At 36.8% G+C, this 22,701-nt stretch overlaps 2 protein-coding genes across 7 annotated transcripts in view; one reads left to right on the forward strand and one right to left on the reverse strand.

Annotated features, from left to right (window-relative positions):
- The window catches only part of RB1 (RB transcriptional corepressor 1), a 228,465-nt gene that overhangs the window by 160,445 nt on the left and 45,319 nt on the right, over positions 1-22,701 (forward strand). The window lies entirely within an intron of this gene.
- LPAR6 (lysophosphatidic acid receptor 6) lies at positions 5,415-8,120 on the reverse strand. Its single transcript, XM_080660682.1, has 2 exons — positions 7,425-8,120; positions 5,415-7,209 (listed from the first exon to the last, which is right to left on the reverse strand). The coding sequence occupies exons 1-2, from the start codon at positions 7,595-7,597 to the stop codon at positions 6,393-6,395; spliced, it is 990 nt and encodes a 329-aa protein (XP_080516808.1). The 5' UTR covers positions 7,598-8,120; the 3' UTR covers positions 5,415-6,392.

Genomic DNA, 22,701 nt, shown 5'->3' on the forward strand with positions numbered 1-22,701 from the left:
TTGTGTCCACATGGGGACAGGATCTTTGACCACATGGGGGCAGCCATCTTGTGTGTTGGAGTGATGGTCAATCTGCATATTACTCTTTCATTAGATAGGATTCTTTTTATTTCTTATCATTGTTGGCTTTAGTTTTTTAACTATGTAAGACAGGAGGTGGCACACACAGACCACAGGCCAACCATCTGTTTTTATAAGTAGTTTTATTGGAACACAGCCATACTAATTGTTTATGTATTATTCATGGCTGCTATTGTACTACAATGCAGAATTGAGAAATTGCAATAGGTTGGTATATCCTACAGGCCTAAAATATTTACTATCCTTAAAGAAAATGTTTTCTGATTCCTGATGTACAACATTAGCATGATTCCCAAAGTTTTACACTCAGTTGAGAGTTATTTCTTTCAGTATCCCTTCTACACCATATCCAACTCCTACAGCCTTATTTTTTGGGTTATTGATTTTATGTTTCTTTTAGTAAAAATGAGTAGATATATGTATGTTTTCTTGTTTTGTCTTTTTCTTACACAAAGTTAGCATACTACGTGTGTTCATTTATGCTTTGCTTTTCATTTAACCATACTTTCTAGGTATCAATTCTTGGAGAGCTTTCTCATTCTTTATTATGGCTGCACTAGAGGCCCGATGCATGAAATTCGTGCAAGGGGCTTGGCCCTCGCAGCCCCGGCTTCGTCCAGAAGGTCATCTGGAAGGATGTCCAAAGGTCATTTGGCTGTCCGGTCTAATTAGCATACTAGCTCTTTATTATATAGGACAGCAGTACAATGCGCATATGTGCTACAATTTATTCTATGCTTAAACAAGACATCTGGGTAGTTTCCAATATTTTACCATTGCAAATAATGCTGCACCTTGTACATATGTATTTTTATATTATTAAAAGTGTGTGTTCAGGGTAAATACCAAAAAGTGAGAATGCTAGGTTAAAGGGGTAAGTGTGTGTGTGTGTGTGTGTGTGTGTGTGTGTGTGTGTATGTGTGTTAGATATTGCCAAATTCCCAGCCATAGGGATTATATCATTTTGTATTCCTACCAACAATGTATGAACGAATTAGTTTCTCTACAAGGGCTACTGGCTTAATTGTGCTAAGTAATGACATTAAAATATCCTTCCCATCCCCAGCCGATGTAGTTCATTCAATTTGGATGGGCATCTCTCTTGTACCAAAAAATTGCCTATTCGATTCCCAGTCAGGGAACATGCCTGGGTTGCAGGCTCAATCCCAGGAAGGGGTGGCGCAGGAGGCAGCTAACTGATTTTTCACTCTCACGTCCATGTGTGTTTCTCTCTCTCCCTCTTCCTTCCTCTCTAAAAATCAATAAAAAATATTTTTTAAAAGTCCTTTCCATCTGTCATCACCATCATTTCAAAAAAAAAGGCCATCTTAATAAGAAAGGATGTAATCAAAATAAAGGATAAGAACAGCTCTTTTAATTTAAATTGCGTAAATATAGCTCTTATTGTGATACTTTTTTCTTTTTGCTGAAGACAAATGCATCTCTTCCCTATAATCAGAGGGATCTTTTTAAAATTTTAAACCTGATCATGTCTCTGCTTTTACTTGAAATCCTTCAGGACTTTCTACTACTCCTCAGATCTTAACATGGCTTTATCATGGCCATGTATGATCTCAGCCTTACATCTCCAGCTACTTTTGCTTTGTTTTAATCCTTTCAGTTTACCAAGTTCTCTCTTACAGGGCCTTTGCATGTGCTACTACTTCTCTTGCCACCTTAAAGAAATGGACATGTCAAAAACTAATAAAGCTAAAACCACAAAAAAAACAAGTTCTTATCCTGGCTTTACTTTAACTTATGTGACCCTGTGCAAGTTACCCTTTTAGTTCTTCAGTTTCTTCAACCTAAGTAAGGTGAGGTAGTTGTTTCAGGCGACTTCTAGGCTCTTTCAGTTCTAAATGGTGGATTTACCAGAAGCCATTTGGATAGGAAGATAATAGAACTCAGCACATTCACTCTATAGGTATTAACTGTAAGTTGGCTGTAAGTATATTATACATACTTGTTTTTTATTCATAATATTTACTTAAACTTTAATTATTTTAAAAAACTATTCGAGTGAATTTATATAAGTAAACCAGGTTTTGAGTTTGAAAACTAATTATTAAATTCATTAGTTGTCTCTACTTCTGGGGTCCTGTCTTTTGGATTCTGTTTTTGCCATGCCATTGCACAAAGTGATGAAAGAGATACTTTTGTACCCTGTTAAGCAGTTAATTGAAGTAAATATTTTTGAGAGAGGGGAGAAAGAGAAAGGCTTGGTAGAGAAGTTTGCCTGGAGTTAATTTTGTATTCTCTTATTATCCAGATCTATTGCCCTATTTAAATGATATTCTTTGTACTTTCATAAAATTGTCAAAAATGCATAGCAGACATCAGGTAAAAAAAGATGAGGAAAGATAAAATAGAAATTTGAGAATTAGTGGTTTTAGGATTATGTATATATTGATCGCTGGAAAATTTTGCTAATTAAATATTGTTGGTCATTAAATATTTGGGTTGATTTAAATATGTTCTGTGTCCTTAGTTCTGTCCACTAGTCCTTTTTAACTTGGAACTTATTTCTTAGAATTCATATTATAAATAGATAAATTTGGTTCTCAGGCCAGCTGAAAGAGCTTTTTAAAAAACAATTTGCCTTGGGACTACCTTCATGTACTAATAAGCACTGTTTATAAAATTTTCTATATAAAAATTCACAACTGAAAAAACAACCACACTAGGTCACATCTTTCTTCCTTTGTGACATCAGGTTAGATTGGAATGTAGGCACTAAAGTAGTTTGGATGTTGGGATGTAGTAAAGATTCTGCTAGGCAATAGTAACTTAATATATTGACAAAAGACCAGGTAATCTGGTTCATCGGGGGTCCAGAATTACAGGGCCAAAAAACTATTGCTTCTGTTTCTTGTTAGCTACATACCAGTCATAAATTAAATGTTACTCAGTTGGGGAGATGAAGTTTGCTAATGTTCCATTTTGTATTTTCTATTCCTCAACTGAGTGACTAATTTTTTTAAATACCAATATCTATAATTGGGATTTATACCTCAAATTTGCTTTTAGTATTTTGAATGTAGAATATAAAGTCAGAACTCCTTGATAAAATAGTATCTTCAGTTTCTTTAAATTTTCTGTTGGATATATTATGTACAATGCATATATTTTCGTACATTCTTTTGGTAAACTAGTTACTTATATTTCTCAGAAAAGATAATTTCTATGTTTAGAACCAATCATTGGGGGGCTGGAAAGCTGTTTTCTACAACTCAGAAATGTTCTCATCTTACTTCTGTTCCTTTGAAGGGAGTTAATGTGGAAAGGAAGATTAGTTAAATAATCTTTTATAAAAATGTTGAAAACAGTGGGCACCATTTTTTTGGGGGGGAGAGGGCTTGGTACTGTCACTTTAAGGCAATGAAAAGTAAATTCTCAGTTTTATTAATGTAAGTTTTCTGGGTAAAGGAGAAACAGAAAGGAATATATAATTTACCTTAAAGTGCAACTTGAACAAAGAAAAATAACTGTAATACTCCTTCTATCCCTGTAGGTAAGGTTTGCCCAGAATTTGAAGTTCTAAATGTGAAAACTAATTCTTGTTATGTTACGTATTTCTTTGTGAAGAATCATACAAAACATTTGATTCGTCTTTCTGTTGACAAGAGGGAACAAAAATTTCATCACTGAGTGCAGTAATAACAACTATCTGATAACTATTTTGCTTGTGTTTTTTGTGGTTTTCTTTTAATCCTCACCTGAGGACACATTTTGACTGATTTTTTAGAGTGGGAGGAAAAGAGGGAAAGAAACATCTATTGGCTGTCTCCTGTATGTGCCTTGACCAAGAATAGAACTCGCAAGCCTTGTCAGGAATTGACCTCGCAATCTTTTGGTGTATGGGATGATGCTCCAACTAACTGAGCCACCTGGTCACAGCTAATTGGCTTGTATTTTAAAGTAATAGCTATGCTTTGAGGTCTTGTTATCTTGCTCACAGATCTTTAATCTAAGGAAAGTTCTGAGAAATCTGTTAACAAACTACCACCTGTTTCCTCCACATCAGTAAGTTATTACTTGCTTTTCAACTAAAAAATATACGGGGTGGGGTGAAAATAGGTTTACAGTCGTTCGTATAAAAAGTAATCCAATAATTACTACTAATAATCTATATATATAAAAGCCTAAGCGACCATGAGGACCGAATGACTGGTTGCTATGATGACGCACTGACCACCAGGGGACAGACACTCAATGCAGGAGCTTCCCCCTTGTGGTCAGTGCACTCCCACAGCCAACCTCCTATGACCAGCCAACCTCCTGCAGTCTCTTCCCGCCTCCTGCCTCCCTTCCCCCAGCCGGCTGGCCCCGATCAGCACTGGCCAGACCAGTGGACCCCACCCATGCACGAATTCGTGTACTGGGCCTCTAGTACAAGAATAAACTCTTGTTTCGTGCACTCACAACTGTAAACCAACTTTTGCCCCACCCTCTATATTTGGTGCTAAATGTGTTTGTTTTCCAAAGCATGATATCAAATAAAGCACTTTGGAGTCAATTAAAAAAAACATGTTTACAGCATATATCCTTCTTTTGGGCTATAAAGGACCAAGCTTAATTTCTTCACTAGTTGTTTTGTTTGTTTAAGAATTTGTTTTCCTTCTAAAGCAGGGGTGAGGAACTTTTCTGCCAAGGGTCATTTGGATATTTATAACATCATTCAGGGGCCATACAAAATGACCAACTTAAAAATTAGCCTGCTATATTTGGTCAAATATTTAATTAACTCATCCCTAATGGCCTTGACAGGGGCAGCCCAAATGATTTCTTGGGCTTTGTTGTGCCGATATTCCCCACCCTGATCTAAATGGTTCCCTAAAGAAAATCCCCTCCTTCCCCGTTATTTCATTGAAAATGAGTTTACTTCTCTAGCAAATGACTATTATTCCTCTGAAATCATTGGATCACAAACCCAGAGAAGAACAAAAAATCAAGTTAAAATCTTAAGAGTATTTGTCCAACGTTGTATTCTTGAAAGTGGAAGATGTAAAAATCAGATAGGTTGAACGCTGAATTGAAATTATGTGCCTTTTTATTTTCAAATAAAAATATTTTTTGTTTTAATTAACTTTGGAGAACTGCTTGAATTTGAAAATAAAGATATATTGGGAAAAGAAAAAGTTTCAGTGTAGTTGGTGCATCATATCTAAATTACAGCTCAAAGCAGTACCTTTTTTATATTTAGTGAAATGAAAATGTAGTTATAGTTAGTTATTTGGCCCTTTAGTTTTACTTTTTTTTATGTAAGGAATTATGTCCTTCATGAATTATTTTTGACATACAGTAACATTTTAACAACTTGAAATAATATTTTTAGCTATTCTTTATTTGGCTTTAAATGATAAAAAGATGGAAGGGAAATAATACACAAGTTGATTACTTTCTAAGTGCCAAATACTGTATTTTACTATCTTACTATTTATGGTGCTTCACTAACCTAAAATACTTAAAATACAAGTTATTTAGTGTGACATAAATATACGTTGAAAATGTACCTTCAGTGGAATTTTATTTTTTAAACATTTATTTAGCAAAATAACATTTAATTAGTTTTCTCGTCAATTTTTGTGGCATATAACAGTTTGAAATTGGGTGCCAGTAAAGCCAGAAAATGGATCAAATAGTAATTTTAAAGCATGCTGTACTTCATAATTAGATAGCATCTGCTTTTTATGAATTGCATGCAAATACAAAATCCGTAATGTTATCTTCAAGTGTAACTGCTCAAGATCCTCAAATAGTATCTATTATTCTACAGAAGTCATTTTTAGCTACTTTTTGAAAAAATACTCCAAAAACACTTATTTTAAATTATTCTCTGTTCTCATTTATGTTATTATAGTATAAGAAACATAATTAGTAGTTTCAATTCAGATGAAACTGAAATTAGATATGTTGAATAAAATATCACTTAAACAAAACATTTAATATTTGTAAATCACTTAGTATAAAATTACTAAAAACTTCAAAGACAGTACAGATGCTCACCACATGATTTAAATCATAATCACTTTTAGACTTTGAACAACTTTTTAAGGGATTTTTTTTTAATGAAGAGGAAGGTACAAATCAAAAAATGGCTAAGAAAAATAAATTGGAGTGTATACAAGAATAGAATACATTTGAATGCTTAACACATTGAATACAACTTTTATTTTAATACTAAAAACTTTAAAATGTCCACATGCTCATTTTCTTTTTGAGGTGAAGAGTTGTTCAAGAAAACTTTTCACAGTTGAAGGAACTTGGAGGTTCTGTCCCAGTGAAGTTCCAGTGGTTTTATTCCAGGCAGCTTATATCGTAGATTCACTGTCAAATATCTTAGTTTTTAAGGTTTCTAGGTTATGATGAATAAAGTTTTCTGTGCCTTGAACTTCAGAGGATCTTGAGTCATTTCTCCTAGCAGACCAGTTTTTCATTTTTATTGAATTCTGAATTGTGTCTGACGTGAAGTAGTAAACTATTGGGTCAAAGCAGCAGTTTGAAACAGCAATGCAGAGAGTGATTGGGTACATGGTCCTTACTGCTGTCACTGCTGAGCAGTTAACAAATGTCTGTGTTCTCATAAGAGAATATAAAATAAGGTTGATATTATAAGGTACAAAACAGAAACAAAATATGACCAAATGTACAAAAATCATTCTTAAAACTTTAGTTTTGTTTATTTTACTTCTACTTAGTGTAACAGGTTTATTTAAAGTTCTTAGCACCATACTAGAACAAGTTACATTTAAAATTAGAGGAATAAAGAATCCCACTATTTCAATGAAAATTACAATCCGTGAGAGATAAGTTTTCCATGTGTCATCAGGAAAATTTTCAAAGCAGGCTTCTGAGGTATTGTTACCCCGAGAATGGGTAGACGGAAAAAAAACTGCTGGTGCACTTCCTCCCATCACAGTTAACCACACAGCAGTGCAAACGATTTTTGCATTTCGCTTGGTTCTTAGAGTCTTTGACTTAAATGGGTAGACAATTGCCAGAAATCGATCTACACTAATGCAGGTTAAGAACAGAATGCTTCCATACATGTTGGTATAAAACAGCATCACTGAAATTTTACAAAGTAAATCTCCAAATGGCCAATTCCGTGTTGCAAAGTAAAAAATCCTGAAGGGTAGAGTAAAAACGAAAAGCAAGTCTGACATTGCCAAGTTAATCATGTACGTTGTAGTTTCATTTCGCACTTTGAGGGTACAAATGAAAATGTATATGGCAACACAGTTGGATATTAACCCAAGCACAAACACCATACTAAACATGCACCCATACAAAGTGTACTTAAAGGAGTCATCATAGGAGCATTGCGAGCTGTTATTGCTTACCATTCTAAAGGCACGGTCAGCTTACTGTGTTGAAGTCCTTTGGTCAGCAGCAGGCTCCTTTGGTATTCAGATTTTGACCTCTTAAAGAAACCCCAGTATATTTGCAAATTCTTCAGATCTTTGGGTGGTCTTATAAATATTTCCTTTCTCTCCAGAATCTCCAAAAGAAACATGAAATTTGTTGCTGTAAAGCTTGCACTTGGTTCCTCAACAGGAAAGTAGTCTCATTTTCTAGTGTCCAAAAATCTTTGAATCCAGGGCTTGTTAACCGATGAGCAACCTCTAAAAAAATGTAGTCAGTGAAGCCAATCCATTGGACTATAGATGGTAAAGAAACGCCGTGTTCTAAGATGAAATAAATCTACTTGTCTGGTACACTTGTATTTCAGTAGTCTGGATGATATTCCAAAATTCAAGTTTCTTCGTGCTCCAGAATGTTTAAGCTAAAGGTAGCAATTTTATTTTTTGCTTTTCAATGCAGACTTTCAGAGACTTAAACATTCCCAATTTGGTCTCATTTACTTCTTGCTTTTTTAAAATGAAGTTTTCCTTTTTGTTATTCCGATAGTGGATCCCAAGTGGTGGTAAACAGAAGAGTCTTTTAAATGCTCCTAAATAAATTCCTAAGCGTGTTAGCTCTTGCTGAACGAGGTCTTTTTCTCTGTTGCCAGCTGTATTGTGTGATGAACTTTCTCTGAAGTGAAAAATAAAGGCTTGCTAGATTTGTAATATGACATCACAGGAAGAAGAGGCTGGGCTTGGACAAAGAAAGGTTTCAGCCCAGTTTGTTTGCAGTTCTTTAATCTGGAAATGTGTCTGTTGAGGATATACCTGGGAGGCTTGTCACTGTTTAGCTGAGTCGTCTGGTTGTTAACTCTTTTTATGCGGAAATACCTTCTGGGATGATGACCAGCTCTCGGGTTTTCTTTCTTTTCTTTCCTTTTATTCTTTCTTCTGGTAGTAAGAATTGAGTGAGAGAAAATCAGTATTAAGCTTGTTTCTCTTGTTTGCTTTTGTGTTTAGGATATGACTTTTTTTTTTTTTTTAGAAATAAAATATGTGTGAGTATTTTTAAATTGAAATTGCTAGTGATATCTTAATAAAACATTTCTTAAAACTATAATGACTGAAAGAGAGCAATTTAATCTTCGGGTGTATAAAGGATTTGATTGAGAGACCAACAGTAGTTTTGCCACTCTTGGCTTCTGTTTTCCATAATTGTTCCTCAAGATTTAATTTAATTTAATTGGTATGATTGTGAATGGCTCCAATCCCAGATGTCTTTAGTTTTTGATAAACAATTTTCTAACATTCTTTGCTCTTTTCTATAAAATTGAATTAATATTTTAGAGCACTAGTTCTATTTTTAAATTACCACTTTCACTAAAGAATAAATTTAAAAAGGTTTGTTTTGTGCAATGTTAATCTTATGCACACAATTAAATTGTATCTTTTCAAACGAATTTTATTTCATTCCCCGTCTCCTCCCCTTTCCCTCTTAATATGACATTAATTATATTTTGGAATATGGTTCAAATTTGTCTTCATGTAAAAGCTCCTATGAATGGTTTCTCTATATATTTATATTTAAAGTCTATTCATTTTTTAAAGCCCCAAAAAATTGGAAGAAGAAAGTATGTGTGATGGGAATGGTTGAATGTAGATGTTATTTTCTCAAGACTGAAGATATCACAACTACTGGACATACACGTGTTTTTCTTATTTTAAATTACCATTTTTCAGAAAAGGCTAGATACAGTTGTGTTTTACTGTTGTTATTTTCTAGTTTGGTTCCATTTGGACTGAAACTCTTCCTTTTGATATGAAGTAAGTATTTAAGGAATTTAAAAGCAATTTATTTTCCTTTATAAACTACTTAGCTAATTTAAAAATAATGTGTGAAAAAAATTAAAAATAATATGTTGCAGTAATATATTTTATGCTGATTTTGCACCTTTTTAATTTGAGCTACACTTTCATGCTCAGCAACTTTTGTTGTTTGTTGATAAATCCCTCTTGAATTATAATCTATTTTTATTGTTTTGACTGAGAAATTTATAATCAAGTGAAACAAAAAATATGAATATTACATATAATCAATAAACTTAAAACTTTAAATGACTGAATATCTTTGTATGGAATTGGTATAGAAAAAGTAGTGTATGTGTCCTCATATAGAAGCAGGAAACTGAGTAAACAGTAATGAAAAAAGGAGAAAGTAGTTAATAAGCTTGTATTCTCAAAAGAAATTTTTTTACAGTTTTTTGGTAATCTACTTTCAAATTGATAACCTACTTTTTAGTCATTTAGTATTAAATATAAGCATTTATATACCCTGACCTTGTTTACTTCCACTTTCATTTTGAATATGGCATTTTCTCAAAGAATTAAAGTTCTACATTAGTCTATTCTCCCATGTACTAATATTGTTATTCACCTGACTTCTTATTTACTTAATGAACACAAAACTGTTCATTTGCAGTTTTGTGTGTGTGTGTGTATTATTGGTGCTTAAAAATAGATAGATTGCTATTTGTTAAATTAAGCTTTTTGTTATTATAAGCTAACTCTTACACGATGCTTGAACCTTAGTAGATACTCACATGTTTGCTACTAAATGAATCATACCAATAAGTCGGAATTTTGTTATAAATTGTCTCTACTGAGGAAGAGCAATAGTAGAAGGGCTGTTTGTTTCAGCAGGGAAGATTATTGAATGCTGTTTTTTTTTTGAGATATTTAATTAAGGGACCAAAGTGAAATTAGGTACCTTAAAAAAATTTTAGGTTAAGATTTGAAAAATATAGAGTAACTACTTACAAACAAAGTTAAATAAATCCAGGGAATCGAATATATTAATAGGTACTTTTGTATTTATAGACTCATACCAAACTGTTATTTTAATGTGAGATTAGTATATTTTTGAAGTCTGAATCAACTTGTTTCTTGTATGGGATTTTTAGGGGGTATAATAACATACAGCTGATTTGAAATTTAGTGAATCTCATTATGTAACTCATTACTTTTCAAATTTTAATTATATCAAGAAACCAGATATAATAACCAGCTAGCCTATAAAGTAGATGTTTTTATGAATCACTAAAGTAATGGTATAAATCATTTAGTTGTAAACTACTTTTTATCAATTTGGGAGACAGTAGTATTCTATTAATTAACCATTAGAAGTTTAAGGATTTGGGTAACTTCTGAGTTCTTGACTAAATTTCTGCTATAACTGTGGCTTTGAAGAGACAAGAAATCTGATTTTGTTTATGCCCAATTCAAAATAAGCTCATAATAATGTTTGTTGAATGAATAAATAAATGTTTATTGAACACCCACTTTAGATAAATAAATGTATAAACTGGGCTCCTCTGCCATTTTTATTTTCTTTAATATTTTATAATGGTTATTTATAGTCTTGACTAGAGGCCTGGTGCATGAAATTCGTGCACGGGGGAGAGGGGTGTCCCTCAGCTCAGCCTGCACTATCTCCAATCTGGGAACCCTTGAGGGACATCCGACTGCCCGTTTAAACGGGCACTTGGACATCCCTCTCACAATCCAGGACTGCTGGCTCCCAACTGCTCGCCTGCCTGCCTTCCTGATTGCCCCTAACTGCTTCTGCCTGCCAGCCTGATCACCCCCTAACCACTCCCCTGCCAGCCTAACTGCTCCCCTGCCAGCCTGTTTGCCCCTAACTGCCCTCCCCTGCCAGACTGTTTGCCCCTAACTGCCCTCCCCTGCAGGCCTGTTTGCCCCTAACTGCCCTCCCCTGCAGGCCTGATCACCCCTAACTGCCCTCCCCTGCAGGCCTGTTTGCCCCTAACTGCCCTCCCCTGCAGGCCTGATCACCCCTAACTGCCCTCCCCTGCAGGCCTTGTCCCCCCCCAACTGCTCTCCCCTGCAGACCTGGGTCCCCCCCAACTGCCCTCCCCTGCAGGCCTGGTCACTCCTAACTGTCCCCCCCTGCAGGCCTGGTCCCCCCAACTGCTCTCCCCTGCAGGCCTGGGTCCCTCCCAACTGCCTTTCCCTGCAGGCCTGGTTGCCCCAACTTCCCTCCTCTGTCAGCTTGGTCACCTCTAACTGCCCTCCCCTGCAGGCTTGATTGCCCTCAAGTGCCCTCCCTTGCAGGCCTGGTCCCTCCCAACTGTCCTCCCTTGCTGGCCATCTTGTGATGGCCATCTTGTGTCCACATGGGGGCAGGATCTTTGACCACATGGGGGCAGCCATCTTGTGTGTTGGAGTGATGGTCAGTCTGCGTATTACTCTTTTATTAGATAGGATAGAGGCCTGGTGTGCGGGTGGAGGCCAGCTGGTTTGCCCTGAAGGGTGTCCTGGATCAGGGTGGGGGTTGTTCCCTTGGGGCGTGAGGCGGCCTGGGCAAGGGGCCTGTGGTGGTTTGCAGGCCTGCCACGCCCCCTGGTGACCCACGCGGAGGCCCTGGTATCTGGGGTTTATTTATCTTCTACAATTGAAACTTTGTAGCCTGGAGTGGAGCCAAGCCTTCTGCTTGCTCCATGGCGGCAGCCATTTCTATTGGGATTTATGTATCTTCTATAATTGAAACTTTGTAGCCTTAAGCAAGGCCTGGGCCGGCCAGGGTGTGCGGAAAGCTTGGCTTCCTCTATCGCCAGGGGCAACCCTAGCCTCCTGCTCTTTCCAGCTCCATGGCTGCCGCCATTTCTGTTTGGGTTTATGTATCTTCTATCATTGAAACTTTGTAGCCTTGAGTGGAGGCCTAGGCCGGCAAGGGCAGGCGGAAAGCTTGGCTTCCTCCATCGCCAGGGAAACCCAAGCCTCCCTCCTGCTCTCTGTGGCTGTAGCCATCTTGGTTGGGTTTATTTGCATATTCACTCCTGATTGGCTGGTGGGCGTGGCTGGTGGTGTAGCGGAGTGATGGTTAATTTGCATATTACTCTTATGTTATATAGATAGTATATGAGTTTTATTATAAACCTCTTTTTTTTCACTGCCACCTTTTTGGACTAATGCCGTTCACTCTTCTGTAAGGTTATTGTAATGCCTTATCTTCTTACTTCTAATCCAACCCATTTCCAGTTTCCTCCTGCTATTCTGTCACAGATCAACTCATGAATGAATCAACTAATTATTTATACTCCTCTTGCTTTTAAAAAGAATTTAAAGCAGATTATATTTTGAAACTGTAAAAACAGATGGAACTAAATATTTAAGATTTTAGGATTTTATGTAAATAATACCTATATTTTAAAATTTTTTAAAGAAAGTCATTGTAGAACAGTTAAAAATTTAAATGAGAATTGTGGGAGAAACTATTCTTAAACATTAGTCATATTCACTATTCTAAAATTATTTATTTTGAACACAATAAATGTTTCCAAAAAGCAAAAAAAAATTAAACACAAATTCATAAGACATTAGTAAAAGAATAAAAGCCAACAACGATGGGAAGGGCAGTGTGTAAAATGATGTTACAAAAATCTAGGCTGCATTTGACACAAAACAGAAAAGGAAAACATAATGAATTATGTAGTTTTAATTTAATGAAATAAAACATTCCAGAGTGTCAAGGGAAAACCTTTTTTTCCTTTAACTCAGAAATATATTGTGAATCTTTAAACATGAACTATTCAGTGACCACTGTTGATTGTTTTCTACTAGTAGAATGCATGCTATTTTTTATTGGCCCTCAGTTCAAGAAAAGCAGTCAATGTCCAAGTGTGGTTCTGAGAAAACATATTTATTGGTAGATTAATATAGTCTAACTAGAGGCCCGATGCACGAAGATTTGTGGAAGAATAGGCCTTTCTTCCCCTGGCTGCCGGCACCAGCTTCCCTACGGGACCTGGGCTGCTTCGCTCCGGCCGCCACTGCCACCCACCGGGGGCATGCTCCAAGCCGCACTGGGGCCGCTCGGAGCACACTCCCACCCCTGGTGTGTGTCCGCTGGGGTGGGGGTGTGCTCCGGAGCCACACCGCAGCCACTCAGAGCATGCCCCCACCCCTGATTGTGTGTCCTCTGGGGCTGGGGGTGGCACACAGTCCCTTCCAGGCCCATCTGCACACGCAGCTCCTCCTGAGCCATCGTAATGCAGCCTCCTCCTGAGCTGATCGTGACCGTTATGGCATCCCAGCCTAATTTGCATATCACCTCTTTTTGTGTGTATGTGTGTAGATAGATAGATAGATAGATAGATAGATAGATAGATTGATTGATTATATGTGGCAATTTGGTTTAACACCAGGCCAAGTTTGATAGTCTAATGCAAAGACTCTCCACCTGAGAACCTTGAAATATCTGAAACCCCTGTATATATTCCCCCAAGGATTGGGTCCATGGCTTTGATGAGATTGTCAAATAAGACATGACTAAAAATAGTTAAGAAATGACAGTTCTAAAGAAATGGATTTGAAAATTCTGTAGACTATTTCTCTGAAATATCTGGAAATCTCTGAAATATTTTGAAAGTTTTTCTCTGTGGGTAGAAGAAATCTAGACCATAGTTGCTAGTGCAGATTCTTTGTTAATGAGGTAAAATAATTGTGTATATACATAATAAAATGTTAATCTATATACATTTTTTATTTAAAACAGGGAAATATGAAAGTGTTGTGAAATGAACACAGGCAGAAAATTAAAGACACAATATACAATCACTTGACCTTTCTAAGTTTCTGCATCTTTGGCTGTAAAACTGAGGGGGCTGGACTGCTCAAAGGTCCCTTCCTGCTTCTGTATCTAATTCTGATTCTTTGAATACTCTGAATGCTTAAGCTGCCAGTTTTGTTTTGTTTTGTTTTTTCACTCTTAGGTATAACAAATGAAGGAATCACCTTTCATTTTTTTATATTTAAAGATACATATTTAATTTTGAAACCAGGTTGTGCAAGAAATATTCTTTGCTTAACCCAAGAGTTTCATAATATAGGAAGGATTTTGTTCATATTTCATTAGACTGTGAAGAGTAAACATTTTTTAAAGCCTTTCCTTTATATTTCTATAGCATTCTTTTAAAAAATATATATTTCTGTTGATTTCAGAGAGGAAGGGAGAGGAGAGAGAGAGATCAATGATGAGAGAGAGACATTGATTGGCTGCTTCCTGCATGCCCCCTACTGGGGATTGAGCCTGCAACCCGGGCATGTGCATTTGACCAGAATCGAAGAGGAATTGATCAAAGCTTTCAAGTAGTCTTTGATTAAAAGTTTTGATGGCCATAATTATGTGAGATAATATGAAAAAAAGTTGGATGAGAGACTATATGAAACTTAAGCTGAGTAAATTTTGTTCAAGTCCAAATGAAAGTGTGGAAAAGTAAAATTTTAAAATGTAACAAAAATATTAAAACTTTATTTATTTTGAATGCAGCAAATGTTTGCCATGATGAGATGTGGCTCTTGAAGATTATTTCCATCTCCAATTTATACTTAATAAAAAAAGCCAAAAATTTTCATTTTGGAATCTTCGGAAGCCTGTAAATTTTCTGTTTAATTTTAGAATTGAACAGAACTTTTGCAGTTTGAGAAATGAACATTTCTAATTTATGTTGGTATAATATATTTATTTTTTATAAAAAGATCTTTTAGCCTAAAGGAAAATTTATTCTAGAATCATTACTGCAAACACTTAACCCTTTTTGTCACTCTTTACCCAAGTTCAAAGGGTTGATTGAACTAGCTTGTAGAGTTTATAGCAAAGTAAAAGTGGATGGGATTGATGGCTGAAGTAGGTTCAAGCCAAGAGGATAGTGGAAATTAAAAGGATCAGGAATTTTGTTGTGTAAAAGACTTAAAACTTGAGAAAATATGTTTTTCATTGCCAATACTTAAATTGTCTCTTCCTTTTTCTTTTCCTATCTCTGCCTGCTCTCTCTAGCTTTAATCTGCCTCATGAAATTCTATCACATTTTTCTATGGAAACCTCTCAATCTCATCAATTTCTTTTCAGTACTTCCTCAGTATGTACTTAGTTTGTCTTCCTTTTAAGACATATTCATGCAATTCAATTATGATTTAAAAACAAAAAATAAATGCATCACAGTGTTAACAATAGATGTTTGTACAGAATGATGATGAGCTTGAACCAAGTCAGTTAAAGGGCCTCCAGAGGAAATCATGCCTAAGAAGCCTTTAAAGTTGAATGAAGGTTTCAAATTTCAAATTCTGAAGGCTAGAGCCATGCCTGGTAATAATGTCTTTATATAACACTACTAGTATAATCACATTGTCTTTCTCAACCAAACCCACAGAAAACGATTTAAGTGACTATTTATTCAGTTCTCGCAAGGATGCTACATAACTAGTTTCATAATACAGTCCTAGAAGAAAATTACTTTGTCACATGCAGCGTATGCTTTGGTTTATAAAGGCTTAATTTTGTTATAAAATCTAGTTGAGGAAGGCGAGGTGGGTTGTAGTTTTCAAAAATCTTCCACCTACTTCGGCAGCAAGGAGTAGTGAAAAAAAGCAATTTGTCTAGGTGTTAGTGACTTAGATTCTAGTCCCAGATGTGCTATTAAAAAGATGTAACCTTGAGTAAATAATTTAACTTCTTTATTGTGCATTTGTAGAAGGCGAGTACTGGACTAGCCTTATGTTTTTATCTAATTTAATCTTTACACTAATTTGAATGACACACATGGAGCATATATTGTCTCAGTTTTACAGATTACAAAACTGAAATTCAGAGAAGTTGTGACTTGCCTAGGATAGCCAGAGTGATTAAATGATGGAGAATGATGAAGCCAGAGCTAGAAACTAGGTCCTCATTATTAAGTACCCAACCCAATTCCTTGTACATGTTTGTCAAATTAAAGAAAATAATTCAATGAGGGCATGGAGAGCTGAAACTAGAATTGTAGTTTCTTGACATCTGGTCAAGTTTTCCCCCTATAACAGGTATCTTACAATATTTCTCTTTTTCTTATTGACATAAAATAAGAAAAAACTGGCTTCATAGCTTAGGTGACGGTTAAACAAGAATTTTGTTTTTGTATGTGTAAGCTGTGTAGTCATTTTTAAAAGACTATATTCTAAAATTATAATATAAATTTAAATTAATATCTTGGAGGTTTCCATTTTTCTTTAGATTAAAATCATACTGCAACCTTTCTTCATTTTTAGCTTCATCTTTATTGAGTAAATAAAAATGGTTGGAATTACAAAAAGTACTATGCCATGTTTTATACAGAGGAAGGAAATATTTCTGCTTCTTTCAATAATTAGAGCAAGGGTTTTCTGTGAATAATAAATTTAATATTTATTCAAAAATCCAGGTACCCCTCAGTTTATTTTGAATAAGTAATGACTTATTTAAAATATACATAAATATATGTATATTTATTTTAATGACTTTGTTTTACTCATTTCTAAGGAGTGGAGATAGAGAAGGATTGCTCTCTCAGGATGTTCGTGGAAAGCTAAATGTTTGTGGCTAAGAAAGCTACTGTTTGATATATCTGAGTTCTTTCATTCCCAGCAATGAAATTGTATGCATATTAAAAGTTAAGTATATTTATTCCCAAATTTATGTTTGCTGGTTATACATGTTATGAAATACAAGGACAAAAAGGTTGTTTTTAGAAAACCAAATGCAATGCTTTGGAATAACTTAGAGGCAAATTGCTGAGGATGTGTCATTGAGTTAGATGTGCACATACTTCTGATAGAAATTTACAGGGGATGCCATAAAAAACTCTAAGGATTGATTCTGTAGTTCTAAGATTGCTTTGTAAGTGTCTTTATGTCCTCTTCACATAGTGAAAATCATAAACACATTATTGGTGTGGTTTATAGAAGAAAAACAACTTGGAACTCTACTAAAAAGAGAACCTTGACCCTACGTAAAGAGAGGGTGCTTTTATTATTATTTTTTTTACTGATTTTTAAGAGAGAGAGGGAGAGAAACATCACATCCATCTGCTACCTCCTGCACATTCCCTACTGGGGATTGAGCCTGCAAGCTGCGTATGTGCCCTGCTGGGAATGGAACCAGCGACCTCTTGGTGCGTGGGACAACACTCAACCGAGACACACTAACCAGGGCCATAAAAGCATTTTTAATGAGTATAAATTTTATACTTAAAAAAACTCAAGTAAAATGTTTGTTAAATATATGTATATCATTTAAAAATGATTTCTTGTTGAGTTTTTTTTTTTTTTTTTATTAACTGGTGCCAATCTCATCCAACAAGACAACTTCTAAATCAGTAATAATTAACTGGCAAACATAATGGAAAAAAATATTCAATTTAGAAAAAATGCAAACAACAAATACCCAGAAAAAAAGAAGGGGAGCTGAATCTGAAGAGGCAGAGCTTATTTTCAGCAGGTAAGGTAAAGGAATTGAATGAATGGGGGAACGGCCACAATTGAGTATAGAGGAGTGAGAAAGAGAATGAGTGTATAAGAAGAAAAGTAAAAAACAGAATATTCAATAATAATAATAATAATTAAAAAAATAATAAATATATATGTTAAAGTATATATAAGAAAATTTATATATATATAAAAATAAAAAATTCCCCTTTAATCTGTCTACATATTCATCTATTTTTGAAAAAGGAGAATAGAGAGCAGATAAGCCCGAGTTTGGTGATTGAAACTATTTAAGCTATTAGTAGAAGAAGAGAACAAGTGAGGAGAGGGAAACAAAAGCATAAAATAAAAAATCAAAAACAAACAAACAACAACAACAAGAAATAATATTGGCTAGAGAAGAAACAGAAAAGAGAAGGGTGCATGAACTTGAAGCAGGGGAGAGGAAATTAGATATATGAGTAAGCCAACAGAGCCTACTATAATAGTAATGTGTCAATAAAGCATATAAAGATCATTTTAACAAGGAATAAAAAGAAAGCGAAAAACTAAAGCAAGAACAGAAGAGAAACAGGATGAAAAAGGATGAAGTGAAGAAGAAAGGGTTGGTATAAAGGAGAAAATGAGATAGAGTAAGATAATAATAAAAAAATAAAAATAGAATGTAGAACACTAATCCCATCCAAAATTAAAAAAATAATGAAAGGTTTGAAAAGTAATAATAATAAATAAAAATAATAAAAATAAAGAATAGAGGAAAAAATTTTTAGTTTCTTAAGTAAAAAATCCTATATAATGAAAGACTAATATGCAAATTGTCCCCACGGGCGGGAGTTTGACCCACTGTGAGTTAGATGTGCACTGACCACCAGGGGGCGGCACTGAACATGGCAGGTGTCAGCGATGCGGCGCTGGCAGCGGGCGGCAGTGGGGACCCCAATGAGAACGGGACCACAGTGGGATGCTGGAACAGGTGGCACCAGGCCAAGGCGGGTGCGAGCAGGGGCCCCCATTGCCCTGTAGGTCACCTCACAGATCGGCCCTGATCGTGGGCCAGTCCTAGGGACCCTACCCATGCACTAATTTTGTGCATCCGGCCTCTTAATAAAAAAGTGAAGTAGTGAAGTTCGTTTGCTTCAGCTTGGTTTTAATGTCCCATGAGGGCTAGTTTAAGACCACTCTCTACTGTTATGCCTGCCATGTCTCAGTTTCCTGTTAGGTAGTTAGCACTGTGTTGAAGTTTTCCAGTGATTCACCGCTCCTCCGTGTCAGATGCCATAACCTTGGTTTCAGGCAGATGGGATCAAACTGCCCACTTTGTTTTTCTGCCTGCTTTCAGTCATATGTACACTTTCAGTCAAAGTGTATTTCTGACACATCCTCTAGGTGGCGGTGTTCATGTATTAGTTTCTGGGACCAAATGGCCCCTCAACCCAGTCCCTCAGGCTCCCTGGGGGTGTTTAGAATCTTTGGTTCCCTGCTGAGCTCAAGGCTGGGTGCAGCTTCGCTGCTAGGAGGGGTCTGGTCTTCAGGAGAAAAATGTCAGTTCAGGGTTGGAGGGATCGGACTGTCCCAGAGCTGGCTTCCTGGTTGTCTCTCCGTAGTTGGCTCCCCCGCTTCCACAAAACTACCTTCCCCTGCATCGCAGCCTCGGTGAGTGTTTGTAATGGGAAGATCTTATGTACTAGTTTCAGTGAGCAAAAGCGAGGAAAATACAAAGACAGAGCAACTGCGCCGCTGCGTGTCTCTCTCCCCCCCGCACTGCACAGCTGGTGCAAAACTTCAGGCTGCCTTTCTGGGTGCAGCCTCCCACGGCTATGGGCTTAGATCTAGAGTCTCCCGCTGCCAACAGCCCTGTGAACCCCCTTCCACAGTCAAGCGCTACACTGTCCCCAAGGGATGGGGATTTGGTGTAGTGCACTCTCCCTCTGAGACTCTAGTCCAGCCGTGGGCAAACTACGGCCCGCAGGCCAGATCCGGCTGTTCTATCCAGTTCTCTTGCTCTCCCTTCCACTCCTTTACTTTGAATTTATATTAGTTCACATAAACACTCCATCCATGCTTTTGTTCCGGCCCTCCGGTCCAGTTTAAGAACCCATTGTGGCCCTCGAGTCAAAAAGTTTGCCCACCCCTGCAGTCCCTCCAGCCCAGATCCCCAACCCCACCTCTCTCCAAGTGACCTCTGACTTTTCCTTCCATGATTGTCTCGCCAGTTGTGCTTAATTCACCAATTCTGGGTGGATGTTATTCATTCAGCTGTTTCTTCTATCCGCTCCGTGAGACTCATCCACCTATTCAGCCACCATTTTGTCTCCCCAATAGTTTTGTTTTGTTGTAAGAAACACTATAAACAGAGTAGGAAGAAAATGTCAGTCTGTCATATTCCACTTTATATAATAAAGGACAAATTTTTTTACAGAAATGTATTAGAATAAAACTTACAATAATTAATAACCCTTTAAAAAAATGGGAAAAGGATCCACACAAGCAAATCATTTTTTCCCTAACTGAAAATTGGTATTCAGTCATTTTTAGATACTCTAATATTTTTATTTTTAAATTTTTGGTCTTCAAAATGAAAATGAATACACATTTGATTAGATTTCTGTTTTTTGTGGGTTTTTTTTTTTTTTTTTACAAATTCCAGATTTTTAAGATCTTACTTCTATAAACATTATTGCAGATACACTTAAAAGCAGAACACATTTGACTTAAAGCATTTATGCAAACGTTTTGTTGTTAACCTAACTAGAATTCAAAGAAATAAACTGGGAGAGAGAAACCAAGATGGCGGCATAGGTAAACACCTAAACTGCTGCCTCGCACAACAATTTCAAAACTACAACTAAAAGACAAAATGGACATCATCCAGAACCACAGGAAGGCTGGCTGAATGGAAATTCTACAACTAGAAGGAAAGAGCAAAGCACACTGAGACTCAGAGGAGCTGCAGGAGGCAGAGGTCCTGAATGTGCACACACAGAAGACTGACAACTGAGTGCACAGCTGGCTTTCTCAAGCAGGAGGGAGACAAAAGCTCTCGACTGCACTGAACTCCAGTTCGGGGCGAGACTCTGGGGACCCAGACTCATTCAGGGAGAAACTGGACTGTCTGGCAGTGGGCAGAACTCGAGGGCGGCTTTCTCTCAGAGGTGCTTGCAGCGATTACCACGGGACACTGAGACACAGGGGCCTACTAGGGCAGGGCTGACGGGAAACCAATGCTGTCTGCTCTGCCCTGAGACTCTGCCCCATCCAAGCTGAGCACAGAGGCTTTTGCAAGTCTTGTCTCATAAGGGTGTCTCCAGCACAGAAGTTCTCCCAGTGTAGACACAGCTGATCCTCACAGCCAACTGGCCTGGAGGTCAATTCCTCCCAGTGATACCAACAACAATCAAGGCTTAACTACAGCAAGACTGTGCACACAGCCCACATAGGGGTGCACCAAGAGTGTCTACCTCAGGTAACTGGGGAGGCTGAGCCACTGGGCCCTATAGGACACTTACCACACAAAGCCACTCTATCAACTCAAGGAAGCAGCCAAAATGCGGAGACAAAGAAACAGGTCACAAATGACAGAAATGGAGGAAAGCAAACGACTGGATATAGAGTTCAAAACCACGGTTATAAGGTTTTTCAAGAATTTTCTAGAAAAGGCTGATAAATTTAGTAAGACCCTCGAGGATATAAAAAAGGACCAACTAGAAATTAAGCATACACTGACTGAAATAAAAAATATTATACAGAGATCTAACAGCAGACTAGAGGATCGCAAGAATCAAGTCAAAGATTTGAAATACAAAGAAGCAAAAAACACTCAACCGGAAAAGAAAAAAGAATCCAAAAATATGAAGGTAGTGTAAGGAGCCTCTGGGACAACTTCAAGCATACCAACATCAGAATTATGGGGGTGCCAGAAGAAGAGAGAGAGCAAGATACTGAAAACCTATTTGAAGAAATAATGACAGAAAACTTCCCCCACCTGGTGAAAGAAATAGACTTACAAGTCCAGGAAGCGAGCAGAACCCCAAACAAAAGGAATCCAAAGAGGACAACACCAAGACACATCATAATTAAAAGGCCAAGAGCAAAAGACAAAGAGAGACTATTTAAAGCAGCAAGAGAAAAACAGTTAGTTACCTACAAGGGAGCACCCATATGACTGTCAGCCGATTTCTCAACAGAAACTATGCAGGCCGAAGGGAGTGGCAAGAAATATTCAAAGTGATGAATAGAAAGAACCTACAACCAAGATTACTCTACCCAGCAAAGCTATCATTCAGAATTGAAGGGCAGATAAAGAGCTTCACAGATAAGAAAAAGCTAAAGGAGTTCATCACCACCAAACCAGTATTATATGAAATGCTGAAAGGTATTCTTTAAGAAGAGGACGAAGAAGAAAAAGGTAAAGATAAAAATTATGAACAACAAATACATATCTATCAACATGGGAATCTAAAAATCAAGTGAATAAAAAATCTGATGAACAGAATAAACTGGTGAATATAATAGAATCAGAGGCATAGAAAGGGAGTGGACTGACAATTCTCAGGGGGAAAGGGGTGTGGGGGTTGCGGGAAGAGACTAGACAAAAATTGTACACCTATGGATGAGGGCAGTGGGGATTGGGGGGTGTAAGGGCAGAGGGTGGGGTGGGAACCGGGTGGAGGGGAGCTATGGGGGAAAAAAGAGGAACAATTGTAATAATCTGAACAATAAAGATTTATTAAATTAAAAAAAAACACAAAGAAATAAACTGGCTCTTCAACAGATACTGATACTCAAAAGTATATGGAAGAATAAATCAATAAGATTCTAAGCCAGTACTCATCCATTCTCAGAACAGCATTTCCATAATCACATCTTTCATTGGTTTACTTACTAGTGTGATCATTTTAATCAACAGATTTCACATTCTTGAAAAATTTGAGGGTTACCATAAGTTACCAGTGCTGCCTCAGGAAGGTTAGAAACAAAA

Source organism: Plecotus auritus (assembly GCF_963455305.1).
Source record: "Plecotus auritus genome assembly, chromosome: 3".
In the NCBI taxonomy this organism is placed as follows: domain Eukaryota; kingdom Metazoa; phylum Chordata; class Mammalia; order Chiroptera; family Vespertilionidae; genus Plecotus; species Plecotus auritus.